Source organism: Rhincodon typus, chromosome 5 (genome assembly GCF_021869965.1).
Source record: "Rhincodon typus isolate 14 chromosome 5, sRhiTyp1.1, whole genome shotgun sequence".
Lineage (NCBI taxonomy): Eukaryota > Metazoa > Chordata > Chondrichthyes > Orectolobiformes > Rhincodontidae > Rhincodon > Rhincodon typus.
In genome coordinates this window covers 23,048,523-23,071,601 of record NC_063336.1, presented here as the reverse complement: position 1 = coordinate 23,071,601, position 23,079 = coordinate 23,048,523, and the positions used below count along the sequence as shown (strand labels likewise).

The 23,079-nt window shown below is 41.5% G+C and overlaps 1 protein-coding gene across 5 annotated transcripts in view; it reads left to right on the top strand.

Annotated features, from left to right (window-relative positions):
- Nucleotides 1-23,079, top strand: part of sobpa (sine oculis binding protein homolog (Drosophila) a) — a 306,669-nt gene that overhangs the window by 51,420 nt on the left and 232,170 nt on the right. For all 5 annotated transcript variants that reach the window (XM_048597018.1, XM_048597021.1, XM_048597019.1 and 2 more), the window contains exon 2: nt 22,044-22,182. In XM_048597018.1, the coding sequence (XP_048452975.1) occupies nt 22,044-22,182 (139 nt within the window). The remainder of the gene's footprint in view (nt 1-22,043; nt 22,183-23,079) is intronic.

The following is a 23,079-nucleotide window of genomic DNA, read 5'->3' as shown; positions in this document are numbered from 1 at the left end:
AATGAAGAGGACATAAGTGTAGACTGGCAAGAGCTAAAAACCAGATCGTAAGTATTTCTGCATATATTTTAATTGTTACCTCTAGAGCAAATTTGCCAACCGTGGCTCTGACCCAACCCACCTCTTTAAATCAGATGTGTTTCAGGTAGACTTGGGGCAGGTATTGTATTCTTAAAAGTTTAACACTTCCATATACCCTATCAGAGAAAGGGGGGCAGGATGCTTAAAATTTGCCATTGTTTATTCCCCAGTAGTTTCTGTTTCTCTGCCAACATGTCTTGGATTACAGTTGTGGTCCCTTCAAACTAACAATAACTCTAGGATTCCTTTGCATTATTTTGCTCAGGAAGATATTCTAGACAATGTATTAACTCTTATCCAGTCTCTTAGTGTCACATGTGTTGTAAATATAATCATTTAGATCTGAGTAGTGCTGTGAGCAATCCATTCCTGACAACAGACTACATAATTCACAAACCCTTGGGATTTGGAGTTATCTCATCCGAGGTTGACTGAATTATTGTACGTATTCAATTGACCTGTGACATTTTCCCCAATATTTAGCTGTTTTCATTAGATTAGAATCTGTAGTAATTACACTAATGGTCAATCACTGCACAGAGATGGAGATGGATAGATTTTGTTTGGAAGGCAACGTATTAAGAATCTTGGAATGGATAGGTCGTGTTAAGGTACAAAGAAGTTATAATCTAATTGAGTGACAGAACAGGCTGAATGGTCTACTCCCACTACTTTGCGTATGTAAGCTTTGTAAAATTCCAAAATTACTAATAGTGGCAACTGTTGGTGAACTTTCTACCTGCTTTTCCATTTATTCTTCTAATTAAAGAGAAGTTGCTCTGTGATAGAGCTGAGTCTATAACAACACTACCAGCAGTAGTTACTGATTCAGTTTTCACTTAGAGGTTAATGGCACACTTGATTCATTCTGTCATTGTTCTGCCTCTGACTCGGGGGCACTGAATAAATTAAGTATCAGAGTACACTAACAAACAATACAAACCAGAATAGTTCTGGGGATAGGATCAGAGTATTTCTTTCACATTATGAATTGATGAGTTGTCATTCGTAAAAGAACACCCACTTTGGATGCCAAAAAGAACTTGCACTTTTATAATGTAATTAATGTCCAGAATAATCAGACAATTAACACCAAGTCATCTACACTAAGGGCATGGAAGCCAAAGCCCTGAAGATAACGGAAAGGATTATGAGATGCACAGGTGGAGAGATTCTTCATAAGTAAGTTAGTGAGAAGTTATTGGTGGTAGGTGGGAATGTGAAGTCATCGGATCAGCTGTGATTTGGCTAAACAGTGGAGCAGGCTTGTGGAACTGAGTGACCTACTTTTGCACTTAATTTGTATGTTTGTATGTATACACAACAAGCCTTGCTTATGTTCATGTAAGCTCAGGAACTGTAATATAAAGGGGAGATGTTGTGGACACTGTTGTAATGAACACTGTTACTTGGATAACCTAATGATAAACCCTAAAAATATCTTCCACAGATCACCGCTAATACATTTGCATCACCAAGTGCAAAACTGGATGATTTTAACCACTTAGTTTATTTTTAAACTGCATCTCAGTTATCTATCTCAGGTTCAAGTTTAACAACTGATCTAACATTGCAATTGATCTATCATTAGATACTGTTTGTGGAACAGTTCTAAACTTCTACCACCCTTTGTGTGTAGAAGTGTTTCCTAATTAAACTCCTGAAAGACCGGTGCTAATTTTTAGATCATGCTCTCCAGGTCTAGATAACCTAAAAGTCATTGATTATTTACCATATTTGCATCATCACAACAGTGGTTTTGTTTCCAAAATATTTCATTGACGGTAAAGCACTTTGGGATGCCCTAAGGTCACAACAAGCACTATTAAAACTCATTACTGTTTGGAGTCTTACCATTTGCAGAATGGTTACGTGTTTGTCTCTAACAGTCACTGAACCTAAACTAATACACAGCACGTGAAATACTTTGAGATGTGATAATACATAAATGGAAATCTTTCTTATGAAAGCATTAAGTTATCCAAGTTACACAATGTTCAATGCAATAGTATCCAGAACATTTTATCCCTGTGTAGTAGCTCCTGAACTTATGCGATCTTGAGCAAGAAAATCCATTTTCATTTGCAAGGAATTCATTTCCTCAGTGAGTTGGCCAGTTTCCTGACCCATCATGGCGTATTGCTTTTATTGACGAGCTCTCTTCCCCATCTTGGCTTCTGTCCCTGGGAGCCTGTAGCTCCCCTTCTGGAGCCATGCTGCCTATCGCCCAAGCCAGGGACATCCCGACGCTGTCCGACCCAGGGACCTCGCAACCCTTCCCGACCCACGGACATCGCTGCTGTCGCTGACCCTGGGATCTTGCCACTCCCTCCGTCCCAGGAACCTCACAACCCTTTCGGCCTGTTGACCTTACTATCTCTTCCATCCCAGGGAAGTCTCTGTGACCCAGCAGCCTACTACTCACTGTTTCCCCAGTCTCAGGGCCTTTCTCATTAACAGGGGCAGGCTTGTGAGTGAAACCGCCTCCAGCTGGCCGAGTGACTCCACACAGATTCTGCTCCTTCCACGTCTGGGGGTGACTTTCTCTGATTGCCCTGGTGATTTGAATTTTCTTGGGTTTTTGAAGGGTGAATTTGCTTGCTGCCATTGTTTATTTTGTACACCAATGGTGGTAATAGGGTTCCCTTTGTGTTTTCATTCAGACTATTTTAAAAAAGCTATATTAAGTGGGGGACATCTGATGACAATTCTACCGTTTATCCAATTGCTGGTACTCTTGAATTGCATTTGTTGCTTTTGGATGGTTGGTGGCTAACCATTGACTTTTTTTTTGTTTGCATCATCTGTTAGTTTTCAAAGCTCGGTTAAGATGACTGTTTGGAATTACAAGTGGATAAACATTGACCCCATGGACGGGGTTGGAAATTGGATCTTAAGAGAGATGTCAACATTAATTACACCCAGCAAAGTACGCAGGGTACTGATCTTCAGCACGCAGCAAAACCCAAAGCTTTCTAAATGTTGTTCTTTATAAAACCGCCTCAGCAACAGGATCCAGTCCTCTCAATGAGACTTAACATAAAATTAATTAAATGATAAGAGGATAAGGATATTGATCTTAACCAATGCAGCACTGTGCATAATGACTTATATAGCATACTGTTAAAAATGAATCTAAAGGGAATAAAACTTGCATTTCCTTTTTCACAATCACTGAAATTCTTACACCTTACAGCCAATGAAATTTTGAGTCATAGAGATGTACACCATGGAAACAGACCCTTTGGTCCAACTCGTCCATGCTGACCACATATTCTAGATTAATCTAGTCCCATTTGCCAGCATTTGGCCCATATCACTTTAAACCCTTCCTATTCACGTACCCATCCAGATGCCTTTTAAATGTTGTAATTGTACCAGTCTCCACCACTTCCTCTGGCAGCTCATTCCATACATACACCATGCTCTGTGTGGAAAAAGTTGCCCCTTAGGCCCTTTTTAAATCTTTTCCCTCTCACCTTAAAGCAATGCCCTCTAGTTTTGGACTCCTCTGCCCTGGGGAAAAGACCTTGGCTATTCACCCTATCCATAAACCCCCATGATTTTATAAACCTGTATAAGGTCACCCCTGAGCCAGGGAAAATAGCCCGAGACTATTCAGCCTCTCCCAATAGCTCAAACCCTCCAACCCTGGTAACATCCTTGTAAATCTTTTCTGAATCCTTTCAAGGTTCACAACACATGTAATCAGTGTACTCGCTACCGTAATTGAGGAGAATGATCTCCCACGAACAACAAGGTGATGATAACCAGACAATCTATTTTCTGTTGCTGCTAACCATGATGCTGATGGTACCTTGCCTTGCCTCCTCTGAAATAGTGCCAGAGGATCTTTCACTTCCACCTGAGCAGGTAGATAGGGCCTTGATTTAATGCCTCACCTTGAAAGACAGCTTTGACAGTGTAGCACTCGCTGAGCATCAGTCTTGAATTTTGTGCTCAAACTATGCAGGGCAGCTTGGATCTGCAACTGACAAACTAGGAGATGAGTATGCTACCTACTGAGCCACAGCTGACACAATTTTAGCTTGTCGCAGACTTGTTTATTGGTGACTTTGGTTTGGGATAAAATAACATAGTGAAGTCAATGTAAGTAAATGGTTCTGTTGATTATACAGTCAGAGAAGCACAGTAAGGCTGGGTGTTTCATAATTCAACCTGCGTATAATGTCTAACTGCATCAGAGTCATAGAATAGTTGCAGCACAGAAGAAGGCCATTCAGCCCATCATTTCTGTGCTAACACTGAAAGAACAATTCATTTGCTGCCACTTCCTGATCTTCTCCCTGTTGTCCTGCAAATGCCTTAGTTAAGGCTTTCATTGAATCAACTCCTGTCATACACTCAAACAGTGCATTCCAGATCTCGACCATTTCCTACATAGTGGAGGTTTTCCTTAACACCATCGCTTCTTTTGCCAACAGCTTTATCGTCTGTGCCTCTTGATTCTTGATTCATTGGGAGTAGTTTTTCCTACATACCCTTTCTGGAAGTCTCATGATTTGGAAATACTTCCATTAAATCTCTTCTGAACCTTCTCCAGGAAAACAGAACCAGATTCTCCAGTCTAGTCACATAATGAAGTTCCTCACCCTGGGCCCATGTTCATGTATATCTTCTGCACTCTATTGCCTTCATATCCTTCGTAAAGTGTGGTGGCCAGAACGGAATATGATGCTCCATTTGAGGTTGAACCTGTATTCTATAGAGTTTGATCAGAACCTCCTTATTTTTATACTCAGTGCCCCTATTCATAAAGCTTACGATGATGTATGCTTTGTTATCTGGTCCCTTAACCTGTCCTACCCTTCAGTGACCTATAATACCAGATCCTTCTGCTCCTGTAGCCTCTTTAGAGTTTACATAGTTAGTCTATATTCTCCCTACCAATATGAATCACTTTACACATCGCTACGTTAAATTTGCCACTTGTTCACCTTTTTTACCAGCCTGTGTCCATTTGAAGTTCTACACAAACTTCCTCATTGTTCACAATATCCCTGTGTTTCATACCATCTGCACATTTCAAAATTGCAACCTGTACACCAGTAATTATGTCATTAATATATCAAGAAGATGGATTCTAACACCAATCACTGGGGAATTCCACTGTAAACCGACATCCAAAATGGCCAATTACCACTACTCTCTGTTACCTGTCACTCAGACAGTCTTGCATCCAAGTCACTACTGTACCTTTTTGATACTTCCTAATCAACCTGTTCAGAAATGTTATTACAAGCTTCTGGAGCAGGTGGGACATGACCCAAGACTCCTGGCTCAGAGGTAGGGACACTATCACCCTGTTACCAGAGACTTTACTGTCCCTTCTATTCTATGAATTGTAACTTTGCTGACCTGTCTGTTGTCTGGGCACTTTATCAAAAGCCTTTTGGAAGTCTACGTACCAATCCACTCCAAAACTCCAATAAGTCGATTAAATACGAGTTGCTCTTAACAAATCTGTGCTGACTTTCTATAGTTAGCTCATATCTGCCCCAAGTGACATACAGGGCCATTTTGTCCTGAACCATCACTTCTAGAAGCTTCCTCATCTTTTGAGATTAAACTGACGGGCCTGTGGTTGCTAGGCTTGGTCTTAAGTATTTTGATAGAGGTGCAAAACTCACACTTAGTTTTTTTTTATTACTATTCTTGAGTCTAAACAGGACTGCAAAATTATGACAGGTGTCTCCACAACTGCCACTCGCTTCCCCCAATATCCTCAGAATTATCTCACCTGTTCCTGGTGCCTTATCCACTTTAAGTACAGGTGCCCTATCCAGAATCACTTCCTTATCAATTTCAAGTGTCTGAATCTACCTTCTGTTTTGCCATAGAATCTCTACAGTGTGGAAACAGGCCATTCAGTCCAACAAGTCCACACCAATCCTCCAAAGAGCATCCCACCCAGATCCATTCCCCTAACCCTGCATTTCCCATGGCTAACACACCTAAACACTACGGGCAATTTAGCATGGCCAATCCACCTAACCTGCATATCTTTGGACTGTAGGAGGAAACCAGAGCACCCAGAGCAAACCCATGAATGTGCAAACTCCATACAGGCTGTCGCCCAAGGGTAGAATTGAATCCGGGTCCCAGAGGCTGTAAGGCAGCAGTGCTAATCACAGAGCCACCATGATCTACGTTGCATCTTGCTGGGTAACGCCTGATGCAAAATAGTCATTTAATACCTCAGCCATGTTCCCCACCCCTCCAACCTCCATGTATAAACCTTTATTCCCTCCCAAATTGACCCCAATTTTATTCTTGCCCCTTTACTATTTAGATGTTTACGGAAGCCTTTTGCATTTTCATTCGAGTTCACTGCTGGTGTCTTTTTATATTCCTTCATTGTTTTCCTTATTTGTTCTGAACCTTCTATATGTGGTCTGGTTCTTGATTGGATTATCTATGTGGTATCTATCATAAACACACTTTTTTTTCATGGTTATCTTTATCTCCTGTCATCCAAGGAGCTCTGAATTTCTTTTCCCACACCAATTAGGATCAAAGGTTTGCTGTCAGACTTGCATGAAATTTAGATTTTTGCCAGAGGCAATTACATAACCAAACTTGCCTTCCTCTTTATTTATAAAATAAATCCAGGTATTGTGTAGTCTGTCTGACCATTGATGAGAACTTACAACAAAATGCATTATGAAAGCTGGGAGGCAAATGCGTAGTGACATTATTGCTAGACTATTAATCCAGAAAAAACAACTAATATTCTCTGGACATGTGTTCAAATCCTGCTGTGGCAGATTGTGGAATTTGAGTTCCACAATCAAAGAATCTGGGATTAAGGGTCTAATGATGACCATTGTTGATGGTTGGAATAAAGCTTCTGGTTTTTAAATGTCCTTTAGGGGAGGAAAGCTGTCGTCCTTACCTGGTCTGGCTTCCACATGACTCCAGACCAACAACAATGTGTCTCACTCTTAACTGCCCTCTGGGCAATTAGCAATGGGCAATAAATGCTGGCCTAGCCAGAGATGTCCACATCTTGTGAGTGAATTTAAAAAATATATATAAAATAGAATCACGACGCTAGTTTTGGATTTGCATGTAGATCCTTTACCCAGACCAACTCATAACTGATCCATAACCAGGGCTTTCCTCAAATGTTGAGGTTGGACACTGAAAAAAAATCCCCACTCTGAACAGAAGATTAACTTAGTAAATAGCAACAAGACAACTGACATTAGGAAGTTTTTTCTGAAAATCTGTACTTGGAATGGAAATCCAAACATCAGTTCATGCACACAGTGTGATCATCTGATCAACAAATAGCTAGAACATTGGAGGAGAGAAGAAATGAGTGGGGAGGGGCATAGAGACTTTTAGACAGATGAATGGAGGTGGATTTATTCTTGCTGTCTTATTCCTTATGATCTTGAAGGCTACACAGATGACTCATTAAAAAAAAACTCAAAGATATTAACTCCACTGTGAAGCCTCTCCCAAGGATGCCCAATTTGAAGAAGTTGTCCTCCTCCCTCCGGAACTCACCCCTCCTCTCTATTTATTTCCCAGCTCCCTTCCCCCTCCCCGGTTCTGAAGAAGAGTCCTGCCGGAAACATCAACATGCCTGCTCCTCTGATGCTGCCTGACCTGCTGTGTTCCTGTAGCTCCACACTGTGTTGTCTCATTAAAAAAAAACTTGTGCAGAATTCCTTTAATAAAATAGAATCAAACAGACTGGCTTACCAAGACTTCTTCCTAATTCCCAATATGTAAGTAGAGTGCTTAGTGGCATGATGTAAAGATAACAATCTCTCCCTCATTGTCAGCAAAATTAAGTCGAGTGGAGGGCACGGCCCTGTATGCATCAGTGGTGCTGAGATGGAGGTGGTTGACAGCATCAAGTTCCCGGGAGTGATGATCATCAGCAATCTGTCCTGGTCTACCCGCGTTGATGCAACTGTCAAGAAAGCACAACAATGTCTATACTTCCTCAGGAGGCGAAGGAAATTCAGCATGGCTGCAAAGACTCTCATCAATTTTTATAAATGCACCATAGAAAGCATTCTATCCAGACGCATCATGGCCTGGTATGGCAACTGCTGTTCCCAGGGCTGTCAGAAACTATAGAGTCGTGAACACAGCCCAGCCCATCACGCAGGCCAACCTTCCATCCAGTGACTCCATCTACACTTCTTGCTGCCTCAGGAAGGCAGCCAACATAATCAAAGACCCTGTCCACCCCGGTTATACTGTTTTCCAACCTCTTCCATTGGGCAGACGATCCAAACATTTAAACACACATATCAACAGATTCAAGAACTGTTTCCCACTGTTATTAGACTTCTGAATTGACATCTCAAATTTTAAATTTAATGTTGATCTCGCTCTTTGTGCATCTTCTCTGCAGCTGTAACATTGCATTCTGTTCTATTACCCCTGTGCACTTTGTGCGGTATGATCTGCATGTACTGCACACTAAACAGAACTTTTCACTGTATGTAGGTACATGTGACAATAATAAATCAAATCAAATATATTTCAAGCATTTATAGCAAAGGGAATGGAATACAAGAGTAGGAAAATTGTACAGTTCTACAGAGCTTTGGTGAGATCTTATTCCAAATACATTGTATAGTTTGTTCTCCTTATTTGAACAAAGGTATAATTGTGTTTGAAGAAGTTCAGAGAAGGTTCTCTTGAATCATTCCTAGGATATAGACTTTATTTTATGAAGAAAGGTTGAATAGGCTTGGACTTTACTCCTTGGGGTTTAGAAAAATGAGATGTTTCTTTTAAACTGGCTTCAGGAATTAGAAGATACAACCTGATAATGAAAGGTTTAAATTTGCTGCTGAGCAAATTTGACCCTGAGCAGACTTGTAAGGATGTACACCTGTAGGATGGTTCATGTTCGGAGGAGACTAGAACTGGTTTAGGCATAAGGAGTCTCAATTTTAAGATTGAAAAGAGGTGAGTTTTTTATAATCCAAGGGACATTATTCTGTGGAATTATCTTTCCCAGAAATCAGTGATGGCGGAGTCATTAAATTTGTTCAAGGTCGAGTTTGCCTGCACTTATGCCAGATCTATTAGAACCTAAACTGGGTGGGTTAGGTTTGAGATTCAGATTTTTAATGCTTCAACATGCCATTTGACTCAAAATTGCCCATTCTTGGTGGTCAAAATCTCCCTCTCTTCCCAGCCCCAAAGAGTCTGTCATTCAAAAAGGCAAATCTGTATCTCATAAAATGGAGACATCTGGTGTTGAAGTTATTTGGATTATTTTTAAATTTTCACCAATAACTAAGAATATCCCACATTTTGATCCTCACTTTTACACTGCTGTCTGGTAATAGAAGGCAATTCTATGGAACAAATTTTTGTGCAAGCAGCAAATTTAAACCTTTCATTATCAGGTTGTATCTTCTAATTCCTGAAGCCAGATTAAAAGAAACATGCCTAAGAAAAAAGACAAAAATGAAGCCAAATGTTTACCACTTGAAAATAATCAAATGATTTTGGAAGGACCAAAAAAATACTTGAGGTAAATAATAAGCGTTTTAAATCATCTTCAAAAAGACGCTAAAAGGGCTGGACGCTATTGTTAGCGATATACATCAGTTAAGTCCTTGATGCTTGATGTCGAATAAAGTGAGTTGTTTTGACAGATTTAATCTGTAGCCTGATGCTTTTCATTAGTAGGAAGAGTACATGAAATATTCCCAGTGCTGGATGGAAAGTTATGGAGTTTGTCGCCTCAGGCTTCCACTATGCTGAAACCTGCAGATTACCAACTATTGCTGTATCTCGACTAATTTACGCTGTGCTGCAGGTAGCCATTATTGAATGGGCTTGACTTAAACCTCCCCATAGATGGCAGCAGAGAGGGCAGTATAATAAAATGCTGAGGTCTTGCAATATGTTGCATGGCCATTTGGAGGCTGCACTGAGGGCTGTGGGGGTACTCTGGTTGGGGAGCTTCAAAGTCCTTCGCCAAGGGTCATTGAGTAGTAGTACAACTGACCAAGCTGGCCAAGTCCTGAAGGACATATCTGCAAAATTGGTCATGTAGTAGGAAGTAAAGGAACTAACACTTGAAAGAGTCTATGTACTTGATATTGTACCCATCGATCTACTGGTTACTGGTTCATCTCATTCTTGAAACTAATGGCTGGAGAAGCTACTGCACAATCCTTGAAGAAATGAGGTCTGTCTTTACACTGACCCTTTCTTGTATTTATGGCACTTGGACCTCGTTAAATGGATAGTTTCAGTTTAGATCAAGCAGCTTAAAACTGGGCACCGATGAGGGGCTGTGAGCCATCAGCAGCAGCAGAATCGTTTTTAATGACCACAATCTGAAACCTCGTGGACTGGCACAGCTGCACTCTGTCAGCATGAGTTGGCCCTCAATTCGACTCTTCACAGGGGTCTTTGCCGTGCGTTCTCATTTGACTGAAAGGCTAGTTCTTGACCTGCAGATCTTTGGGCACCTGGGGCAGGAGATCCCAAGGGGCAAAGGGATCTAGAGTGTAGGATTTGTTTCCTTTTCTTTCCTTCACTGATGCCATTCTGCACCATCATTAAGGTATTTAGACACACAGCAGGATATGGATTGATGGACAAGTTGTCGCTAGACTGGGCTCCTCTTAGTCATTAATATCAAGGCTGTTGCACTTCAAGGAGAGCTTCAGATTGAGTTTGTAATATTTTACTTGTCCTGCCCTGGAGCGATGGCCATTTGGGAGTTGAGAAAACAGGAACTGGAGATGGTTTTAGATCTTCTGGACGCGTCTGTTCCATCATAATTGACTTTGCAGGAGTTTTGCCTGAATGCTTGCAGAGCTGGTTTCTGGAAGGACACTAGCCTTTGGGGCTGTTACCATCAAGCTAAGGCACTATCTCTGAGGGGTAATGAAGAGAAACAAAAGTAAGGTTGCAACCTACGGAATCTGTAGCTAACACAGGATGACATGCATGCTTTACTGCAGAAACAGCAAGTGATAGAAAGAGCAAAGCAAATCCCACAATGAACTGATCAGATCAAAGCTCTGCAGTGCTGCCGTATCTAGTGTCAAATGGTCATGGACAATTAAGCAATGAATAGATGGAGAAGACTGCATGTATAAACCCAATGATGATGGAGCCCAACATAAGTGCAAAGTGAAAGCCTGAAGCACTCACATCTGTCTTCATTTTGAGGTCAAGAGTGGATGATCCATCTTGCCATCCCTGAGGCCCCCACCATCATAGCTGTGAGTCTTCAGCCAATTTCATTTACTCCATGCAATGTTAAGGAACTGCTGAACTGCGAAGGCTATAGACCCTGGCAATATCCTGGCTGTTGCGCTAAATACTTACCCTCCACATTTACCCGTGCCCCAAGCCAACACTAGCCTCTACCCAAAAAAGTGGAAAATTTCCAAGGTATGTCCTGTCTACAAAAATCAGGACAAATCCACTCTGGTCAATTACACTTGGTCATCAACAAAGCAATGCAATGTTTCATTGAGAATGCCATATTCAACAGTTATAGAGCCTGCTTGCCAATTCTCAGTTGGTGTTCAATGAGAGCCATTCAACTTCAGACTTGTTTACAGCCATGGTGTGAATCATAGAATAGAATCATAGAATCCCTACAGTGTGGAAGGAAGCCATTCAGCCCATTTAGTCCCAATGACCCTCTGAAGAGCATCCCACTCAGATCCACCCGCCCCCACCCTATCCCTGTAACCCTGCATTCCCCATGGCCAGTCTACCTAACCTGCACATCTTTGGACTGTGGGAATATAAATAAAGGAGCTGAACTGCAGAGGTGAGGTGAGAATGACTGCCCTTGATATCAGGTCTCATTTGACTGAGTCAAGGAAGCGTAGCAAAACTGGAGTTAATTGGAATTAGGGATCAACTCTCCACTGGTTAGAGTCATACAGAGCACAAAGGAAGATCGTTCTGGTTGTTCAGGGGTAATAATTTAGCATGAATGGAGGATTGGTTAACAGACAGGAAGTTAAGATAAGGAATAAATGGTGTATTTTCAAATTGGCAGGCTGTAGCTAGTGCAATACCTCAGATTAATGCTGAGGTCTTTGCTTTTTGAAATCACGATGAAGGGGAATGCATCTTAAGTTTCTTGATATAAAGCTAAGTGGGAAATACAGCTGTGAGAACAATACAACAAGAATGAAAAAACGTGGAGCCAGAGTAATGGAGTGGGCAACAAGATGACAGATGGCGTGTAATGTGGAGAAGTGTGACATTATTCACTTTGAATGGAAGAATAGAAAAGTGCAAGATAGTTTAAAAAGCATGTAAGTGTTGATGCTCAGAGAGACCTGCATGTGCTCATACAAGGAACACGAAGTTAGTATGCTGGTACAGTCAGCAATTAGAAAGGCAGATGGCATATTGGCTTTTATTGCAAGGAGGTTGGAGTGTAAGAATAAAGAAGTCGTGTGACAATTGTGCATGATTAGTGAAACAATATTTGGAATGTTGTGGGCAGTTTTGGGGATCGCCAAATTTAAAGAAGCATGTACTCGCATTGGAGTGTAGTCAATGATGGTGGCATCATGGTGAGCGGAACTGCCTTCCCAGCTGTTGACTTGGGTTTGATTCCTGGATATCACAGTTTAGAGGGTGTTGTGGTTCAGGGTAATATCCTTACCACTGAACCAAAAGGTCTTGCTTCAGACCCCACCTGTCCCAGAGGTGTGTCACAATATGTCTGAAAAGGTTGATTGGAATAATTCATTCAACTAAATATATTTATATTGGAGACAGTTAATTACCACTTATTATTCCAAGCAAACATCCCCAGATATTCCCTAGAGTGAAAGTGCTGTCCTATAATAACAAACTGAATAAATTGAATCTATATTCTCAGTTGTTTAGAAGAATGAGAAGTAATTGCTTTAAAGTATACAGGATTCTGGAGGGGCAGATGCTTAGAAGGTGTGCCTCCTGGTTGGGGAATCCATGATACAAAGGCACAGTCTCAGGATATGAGACTGTCCATTTACAACATAGAAGAGCGAAATGTTTTCAAACAATGAAATGCACTGTACTGGAATTCTCTACCCTAGAGGCTTGTGGACACTCCATCACAGAATGATTTAAGGCTGTGATGCACAGATTTTTGGGATTTCAGGGAACTGAGGGATAAGCGAGGGATAGGGGAGAATACATTTAAAGTGGAGTTGAAGCCAAAGATAAACTATAATTGAATGGGGTGGAACAAAATTGACTGGGCCCTTCCTGCTCCCACTTCTTACGGTTATTTCCATCTCAGCTCCAAGACATCATGATCAGAGGGTATTGCCCTTGGCCCAAACATCTTTAGCTGTTTTTATTAATGGCCATCCTTCCATCATATGGTCAGAAGTAGGGGTGTTTGCCGATGATGGCACAGCTGTCTGTATTATTCCTAACTCCTTAGATGCAAGCAGTCCAAGCCAGATGCAGTAAGACCTGGACAAAATTCAGGTGTGGACTGATGAGTGGTAATGAATCGCAACTTCACACAAGTGACAGGCAATTATCAAATCCTACAAGAATGTGTCTACTCAGCTTTGACCTTTAGAATTATAAGCATTGCTGAATTCCCCACCGTCATAAATCTGGATGCAACCATTGACCAGACACTGACCTAAGCCAAGTACATAAATACTGTGATTACAAGTGCAATTCAGAGATTGAATACAACACGTAACTCACCTCCTCATTCCTGTCTACCAACTGCAAGGCACAAGTCAGGAGTGTGATGGAATACTCCTCACTTGCCTGGATAGGTGCAGCCCCAACAACACTCAAGCAGCTTGACACTGTCCAGGACAAAGCAGCCCGCTTGATCAACACTACTCCACAGGCATCCACTCCCTCCATCATTGGGGCACAGCGGCAACAGTGTGTATCACCCGCAAGATGCACTGCAGCTACTCACCAATGCTTCTTTAAGAATCTTTCAAACTCATGACCTCTGCCACCCAGAAGGATGAGGGTATCAGGTGCATTTGAGCGCTGCCCTTTGCAAGTTCCCCTTCAACCTGCTGTCCTAACATGAAAGTATTTATCACTCTCCTTTATTACCAAACTGAAGGAACTCACTAACAGCATGTTAGAGTCATCGAGATCTACAGCACAGAAAAAGGCCCTTTGACTCATTGTGTCACACTGGTCAAAAACAACAAATCTAATCCTGTTTCTCAGCACTTGCTGCATAGCTTTGTATGCCTTGGCACCACAAGGGCAGATCGAAATACTGCTTAAATGTTTTTAGTGTTTTTACCTCTCCAGGCTCCCACCACCCCCAGGTGAAAAATGTTTCCCTCACATCCCTCCAAACCTCCTGTCCCTTACTTTAAATGTCTGCTCCTGGTTATTGATCCCTCCATTAAGGGGAAAATTTTCTTCATGTCAACCCTAACTATGTCCCCATGATTTTACACATCTCAATCATGTCCCCTCTATAAAGAAACCAATATACTTTAGAAAACAGTATATTTACCTATGGCATGTCACACTGACAATATCAGTTCAAAAAGGAGTTTCACCACTACCTTCACAATGACAATTAGGCGTGGGCAGTACGTACTACACAAACTAGGAATGTCCACATCCCATGAAACATGTTTAAAAATGACTTTTTCTGTGCTTTTTTTGAAACCAGACATGCCTTTAATCTGAGAATCCATCTTTTCAAGGATTAATTAAATTTAATCTTAAAATCAGAAGTTTAAGAATTATTAAATGCCATGTTGATTTCATTCATGCAATGTAATACGGAGCTGAAATCAGATGGTCTGATGTTGTGAATTTGTCTGTAATTCCTCTGTCAGCTCCTTTAATAAGAGCTGAAGAGCTTTGTTAAAATAATGGATGAGATATTCATCTCCAAACACTACAATGCACTTATCACAAATATTGCACCATGTCTCTTAACCCAATATTTACAGTACATTTATTTATAGTTTAGTACTTTTGTAATCTTAATAAAAAATAACACCTTTGCAGTTTCCTCAAAGTGAGACCCCGAGTTGAGATACCCCTTTAGGATTGGGACCAATCAAAGGATATTTCTGCAGAGGGGGAGAGGGGAATGTAAACTTTCTATGGCTAATTGCCTACTTCTCTAAGAAAAAATTGAGCTGTGTATTTTGAAGTAAAATATTTGACAGCTGCTGTAGTGGAGTAGATTATCATAACAGCAATTAAGAGACCTTCAAATAAACTCAATGGCACTAGGTTAATTGAGTTTTCATCCTTGCTTTGTATCACACTGGATAAATGATCTGTCACAGCAAATGCTGCTGCCACAGTAGCAGAATTAAGTGAGTTGGATTATCGCTGAAAACATACTTGTAGTACATTATATTTCTACTTATAGTGCTGTCATAAGCACTTCCATCAGGTATTAATCTGGTATATTTTCAATATGAATGGAGTTAAACAAATGATCAAAAATCCCCATGTCTTTTGTATAATCTGGTGCCTAAAGATGTATTGTTAAAAGAATGGTGCTGCTTGGTGACTTGATACACTGTTATCATGTGGGCAAATTTATTGGGAAAAGTTCATTTAGATGGATGTCTCGCTTCTTTCCACGTTCACTGCCAGAACTCCATGGAGACAGTGTGAACAAGCCACTGTGTCAGGCTCCAGCACTTTCTTTCCCTGTACACAATCTAGGAAAAGATTTTGTTCTTGTAGTGTGGATGAAAATGTTCACCACACAAAAATATTGATACTTGCTTTCGTGTAATGTTTGACCATGTTTAATTAGTTTGAAGCACTTCATACAGTGATTGTGGCACATATGCACACTAGGAATAATTTTATTGTGCTTGCAATACAATTTCAAGTGTATCTATGATATGGGGCCATCTCAAGGAGATTGGCAGTAAGGATGTATGTTGTGAAAGAACACTGAGGTTGAGACTGAGGTCTGGAACATAAGGGTTAGGGTCTGGGGAAGAATAGGAATTCATGGTTTCTATGATTTTTGAGTTCATTGGGATTTAGCATTTCACATGTTTGGACAAACATAAACACACAAGATTTGTGAGCAGGTGCTATAGTTGAACCGTGCTGGGACCGTGTCCTGGCAAATGGAATACCTAGGGCTGTGCAGAGGATTTAAAATAATGGGAGGGTTTGGGAGAGAGGAAATGTAGGCTTACAAAGCAGAAGAACATGGCAGTATTGCAGGACATTACAGTCATCAACTCACAGAGATCTATCGCACAGAAAAAGGCCCTTTCAGCTGTTCAGTCTCCGCCACTCCAAAACAAGCAACTAACTAATCTAATCTAATTAATTTGATTAATCATACCCAAAGTGGAACAGGTGGGGGCAAAAGTGTACAAACACAGAAAAACAGCAGCAAATAGGACCATGGGGTAAACAAATCGTGAAAGGTCAAGATTAATGACTCTTTCATGGCACAGTGGCTCAGTGGTTAGCACTGCTGCCTCACAGCGCCAGGGACCCGGTTCAATTCCACCCTTGGGCGACTGTCTGTGTGGAGTTTGCATATTCTTCCCGTGTCTGCGTGGGTTTTCTACAGGTGCTTCAGTTTCCTCCCACAGTCCAAAGATGTAGATTAGTTGGATTGGCCATGCTAAATTGTCCATGGTATCCTGACTTGTGCAGGCTAGGTGGATTAGCCATGGGAAATGCAGGGTTACATGGGTGGGGTAGGTCTGGGTGGGATGATCTAAGGAGGATCGATGTGGTCTCGATGGGCTGAATGGTCTGCTTCCACGCTGTAGGGATTCTATGATTTCATGAAATACACACAGTGTTCTGAACAGGATAACTAATTAACTGCACAAATGTGGGTTAACAGGTATGATGTCACAGCCAGTACAGAGACATGATTATAAGGAGAACACAGGTCAGAAATAAATAAATGTTTCAGAATGGGCGGCAGCACAGAAAGGATGGTGGTGTAGCTTTGTTAGTATGTAATGGACCATAAGTACAACAGCAAGAAATGATCTTGGATTGAATATAGAGATAATATATGACAGAGAGAAGATGATGCTGGTGGAAGTAGACTATAGGCCCCCTAACAGTTGCTACACTGTAGAACAGAATAAATGAGGAGATAACGAGGATGTGTGAAAAAGCCAGTACATTAATTATAGGTAACTTTAATCTTCATGTCAGTTGGGAAAATCAAATTGGCAGAGGTAGCTATGAGAAAGAACTGATAGTTTCTTCCAGCAATGTGATGTAGACCCAACCAATGATCAGGCTGTTTGGGTCTGATAATGTGCAATGAGATGGCTTTCATAACTGCTCTCAGAGTAAAAGATCCCTGGGAAACAGTGACTATAACATGGGAGGAGTTGGCATTCAATTTGAGGATGAGTAACTAAGGTTGGAAACAACAGTGTGAAACTTAAATAAAGGTAATTACAAAGGAGCGACAGCAGCATTGGCTGGAATAGACAGGGAAGGAGTTTAGCAGAAAATGCACTTGATAAAGAATTACAGGTGTTTAAGAAAATAGTTCACAATTCAAAATGGACATATATCCCAGTGAAGAAAAAGGACTCTCAGAAAGGGAGAGACCAATTATAGTTAACCAAGAAAGTTTAAAGTAGCATCAACTTGAAAGAAAAAGAAAATATAAAACGGTGAGGTTTAGTTGTAACAAGGTGTAGAGCTGGATGAACACAGCAGGCCAAGCAGCATCAGAGGAACAGAAAGGCTGATGTTTCGGGCCTAGACCCTTCTTCAGAAATGGGGGAGGGGAAGGAGGTTCTGAAATAAATAGGGAGAGAGGGGAAGGCAGATAGAAGATGGATAGAGGAGAAGATAGGTGGAGAGGAGACAGACAGGTCAAAGAGGCGGGGATGGAGCCAGTAAAGATGAGTGTAGGTGGGGAGTTAGGGAGGAGATAGGTCAGTCCAGGGAGGACGGACAGGTCAAGGGGGCAGGATGAGGTTAGTTGGTAGGAGATGGGGGTGGGGCTTGAGGTGGGAGGAGGGGATAGGTGGGAGGAAGGACAGGTTAGGGAGGCGGGGATGAGCTGGGCTGGTTTTGGGATGCGGTAGGGGGAGGGGAGATTTTGAAGCTTGTGAAGTCCACATTGATACCATTGGGCTGCAGGGTTCCCAAGCGGAATATAAGTTGCTGTTCCTGCAACCTTCGGGTGGCATCGTTGTGGCACTGCAGGAGGCCCAGGATGGACATGTCATCTGAGGAATGGGAGTTGAAATGATTCGCGACTGGGAGGTGCAGTTGTTTAGTGCGAACCGAGCGTAGGTGTTCTGCAAAGTGGTCCCCAAGCCTCCGCTTGGTTTCCCCGATGTAGAGGAGGCCACAACAGGAACAGCGGATGCAGTATACCACATCAGCAGATGTGCAGGTGAACATCTGCTTGATGTGGAAAGTCTTCTTGGGGCCTGGGATGGGGGTGAGGGAGGAGGTGTGGGGGCAGGTGTAGCACTTCCTGCGGTTGCAGGGAAAAGTGCCGGGTGTGGTGGGGCTGGAGGGGAGTGTGGGAGTCACGGAGAGAGTGGTCCCTCCGGAAAGCAGATAAAGGTGGGGAGGGAAAAATGTCTTTGGTGGTGGGGTCGGATTGCAGATGGCAGAAGTGTCGGAGGATGATGCGTTGGAGCCGGAGGTGGTGGGGTGGTATGTGAGGACGAGGGGGATTCTGTTTTGGTTGTTATTGCGGGGAGGGTTTGTGAGGGATGAGTTGCGGGAAATGCGGGAGACACGGTCAAGGGCGTTCTCGACCACTGAGGAGGGGATGTTGCGGTCCTTGAAAAACGAGGACATCTGAGGTGTGCGGGAGTGGAATGCCTCATCCTGGGAGCAGATGCGGCGGAGGCGAAGGAATTGGGAATGGGGATGGCATTTTTACAGGAAGGTGGATGGGAGGAGGTGTATTCTAGGTAGCTGTGGGAGTCGGTGGGCTTGAAATGGATATCGGTAAATATCCATTTCAAGCTAACAAGTTCATTTGCTTCCACATGTGAATAAATCATGTCTCTCAATATCTTCTCCCATTGCTTCCCACCGCTGATGTCAGGCCCACCGGCCTATAATTAACTGGATTATCTCTGTTTCTCTTCTTAAACAAAGGAACAACATCGGCCATTCTCCAGTCCTCTGGAACTATGCCTGAGGCCAAAGAGGATGCAAAGATATCTGTTAAGGCCCCAGCTATTTCCTCCTTTGCCATCTGCAGTATCCTGAAATAGATCCCGCCTGGCCCTGGGGACAGGTCTACCTTGATGTATTTCAAAACATTCAATACTTCCTCCTTCGTTATGTTGACTTGCCCGAAAGTATTCACACACCTTTCCCTAACCTCAACACCCCTCACGTCCCTTTCTTTTGTTGCCTACTCATTAATGATCTCACCCACTTCCTGTCACTCCACACATAACCTCTGTCTGTTATCTTTGAATGGGCCTACTTTTTCCCTAGCTACTCTTTTGCTCCTAATATATTTATAAAATAACTTGGGATTATCCTTAACCCTGTGGGCCAAGGACATTTCATAGCCCCTTTAACCCTCCTAGCTTCCTGTTTGAGCTCCTTCCTACTTTCTCTATATTCTTCAAGAACTTTGTTTTTAGTTGCCTAGACCTTAGGTATGCTTCTTTTTTTTTAACTAAACTAATAATTTGCCCTGTCATTCAAGGTTTCCAAATCCTGCCAATCTTGTCCTTCATTTTCACAGGAACATGCCTGTCTTGCACTCTAACCAACTGGTCCTTAAAAGACTCCCACATCAGATGTGAATTTACCTTCAAACAGCTGCTCCCAAGCCACATTGTTCAATTCATGCCTAATTCAGTTATAGTTGGCCTTCCCACAATTTAACACCTTTATCTCAGGTCCGTTCTTGTCTTCATCTGTAAGTATCCAATAACTTATGGAATTATGGTCACTATTCCCAAAATGCTCCCCCACTGAAACTGATTACCTGTCAGGGCTCATTTCCCAGTACCAGGTCCAGTGTGGCCCCCTCCATCATTGGACTATCCACATACTGTTTCAAAAAAACCCCAGGACACACTAACAAATTGCTCCCTATCCAAACTGCTGGCACTATAAGTGAGTCCCAGTCAATATGGAGAAAGTTAAAATCACCCACCACAACAACCCTGTTATTTTCACATCTTTCCAGAATCTGACTACATATCTCTCCCTCTGTCTCCTGCTGGCAGCTGGGAGGTGTGCAATACAATCCCAACATTGTGATTGCACCCTTCCTATTCCGGGGCTTTACTCATAATGCCTTGCTGCAAGATCCCCCCCAGGGTGTACTCCCTCAACACTGCTGTGATATGCTCCCTAACCAGTAATGCAACTCTCCCACCTTTTTTGCTTCCTCCTTTGTCTAGTCTAAAACATCGATATCCATGAACGTTAAGCTGCCAATCCTGTTCCTCTTTCAACCATGTCTCAGTGATAGCAGCGTTATAATTGCGTGCATTAATCCGGGCTCTAAGTTCATCCATCTTATCTGTTATACTTCTTGCATTGAAGCAAATGCAGTCCAAGCCTCTAGCTCCACTGAGCTCAGCAACGTCTCCCTGACTGCTCTTCCTTTGAGCTATATTTGCCTTAGACTCAAGCTCTTCCCCAGTCTCTTTACATATTGACCTGAAGAGATATCAAAATGGACTTCAAGAGCTTTTTAAATACGTAGCAAGGAAGAATAACCCTATAGTGACGATAAGCTACTTAGAAAATGAGGATCAGAAAATAATAGCTTGGATCTAAGAAAAAGCAGAGGAATTGATCAAATACTTGCATCAATTTTCATGGTTGAAAAAACTAATAGCATTCCAAAAATACCAAATATTTGAGGCAAAAGGGGATGAGGAAATAAATACAATACCTTCTATAAGAAATGCAAGTACTCAGGAAACTCTCAGAGGATACTGAATGCATGGAATTCTTTGCGTCAGAGCATTGTAAATATTTGTGTTGTTGAATATGTTCAAGGCTGAGATAGACAGAGTTTTAACCAGCAAGGGGAAAAGGCAGGAAAGTGGAGTTGAGGATTATCAGATTAGCCATGATCTCGTTGAAGAGCAGATTCAAAGGGCTGAATGGAATATTGCTCCAGCTAAATAGTAGTTCGACAACCGGAAATGATTTATCATTTTTCTAATTAAAACTGAACGTATTGTTTTTGTTTTTTGACCTGTTTCTCTCTTTGCAAGGTTGAGTGGAATACTTTGTGACTTGACCATTATACCTTTGTTGGCCAATACCTTCAAAAGCAAGTTAACTGGACGTTTGCCCAATTTGTTTTTGGAACCTTCCTGTGTACAAATTGGCTTCCACATTTGTTTTGTAACATCGATAACTCCACTTCTCCTTCCTAGTCTGCTTTTGGCAAACTATGATTTATAAACTGACAGTATGCATGCTGCGTTTCTAAGTGTTTCCTTTTCTAAATAAACATATATTGGCTTTGAAAAACGACATAAGTCCACTTCAAAGGATATGACACAAATAAATGTTATCCACTTTAATGCTAGGAGTATTTAATGCTTATTTTAAAAAGTCATATTTTCATTTACCAGTCTGCGCGGTGACAATTATATCTTGACACCAAGAAGAAATTTATTCAAAATAAAATTCCTGTCAGCTCTTCCACCACTGTACTCTTGCTCATCACACAGGTAGGCATTCCACTCTCAGTGCCGATACATACAACTGGCAATCTTAATGCTGTAGCAGACTGAATTTTGTACGAAAGATTTTTAAAAATGAAACTAATTGCATTTCAAGCTAATCCATTTCTAAATAATGAGATGGTCACCTTGAGGTTCAAGCACATTCAACCTTTCAGATGTGACTTGTTGTCAGTGTCATATGCAGGAAGTGGACAAAGGTGTTTTGTGAACTGCTCATTTAGAACAGGAGAGAGATTCTGTTAATGCATCCATCTACCAGAATGCTTACATCTACATTTAATTATTTTCTGTCAGAATTTTGCAGAAAACACCATGAACGAACTCCTTGGCTGGTATGGATATGATAAAGTGGAATTAAAGGAAGGGGAAGATATTGAAATTAAGAACTACCCTGTGGATGTTGAGGGCCGCCAACATGTTTCTGTTTTGAAAGGTAAAGAAAAACTCTGTCTTGCCTTGTGTGTTCTGTGTTAATTATACGTTGCATGTGTGGACTGATTACAGTCTGAAACTTTCCAGAGCTGTCCCTTCTGAGGCATTCATTTGTTTTGTGGAGGATAGGTGGTCCCATTGGATGTATGGTCTTGTTCATCCAGAAGTTTATTTTCACTTTAGTTGTTGCATTAGTTGAACACTAGACCTGGAACTTTGGTTCTTATTCATTTGCTTGCCATGTTTTAATTACAGCCTCTTTCAGAATTATGTCAAGCTCTTTGTGTTAAAACAGCATCATAATTTATTAACTTAAGACATGTTGGATTTCTAGTTATACTGTGGGATATCACGCTTAAAACTTTAATGTAAGATTTGTGTTTCAGCAAAAATAATTGCTTAAAATAAATGGATTGGTGCCTCTAACAATATCAGAGAGGAAGTTTAGATAGAAGTGTTAAGTATTTGGAAACTAGTACCCTGCAGTAGGGTATTGCAGCAAGGCTGTTGAAAAACAATTAACTGGTGCTCATGATAATTCAGGATCATTTGTTTTTTAACTTCCATTCTAAATGTGGATCACTGATGCAGGTTGGTTAGCTCTGAGAACCATTTTAGTTTTAGGTTGAATCATGTTCCTTCAATTCAAATGTTACCCCAGGTCATAAATCAGTCCCAATTTTCGTTGTGTTGATAAAACCGCAGTTATTTTTATCAATAGGTATTTTCTACCTCTTGTAGTCTGTGAACCAATGTCTAACCTTGTTAACATATTTTTCAGTGAACAGTGATGCAGATTTCTGTGAGAAGGTTAGCCAGTATTAGGAGATAGTAGGAACTGCCGATGCTGGAGAATCTGAGATAACAAGGTGTAGAGCTGGATGAACACAGCAGGCCA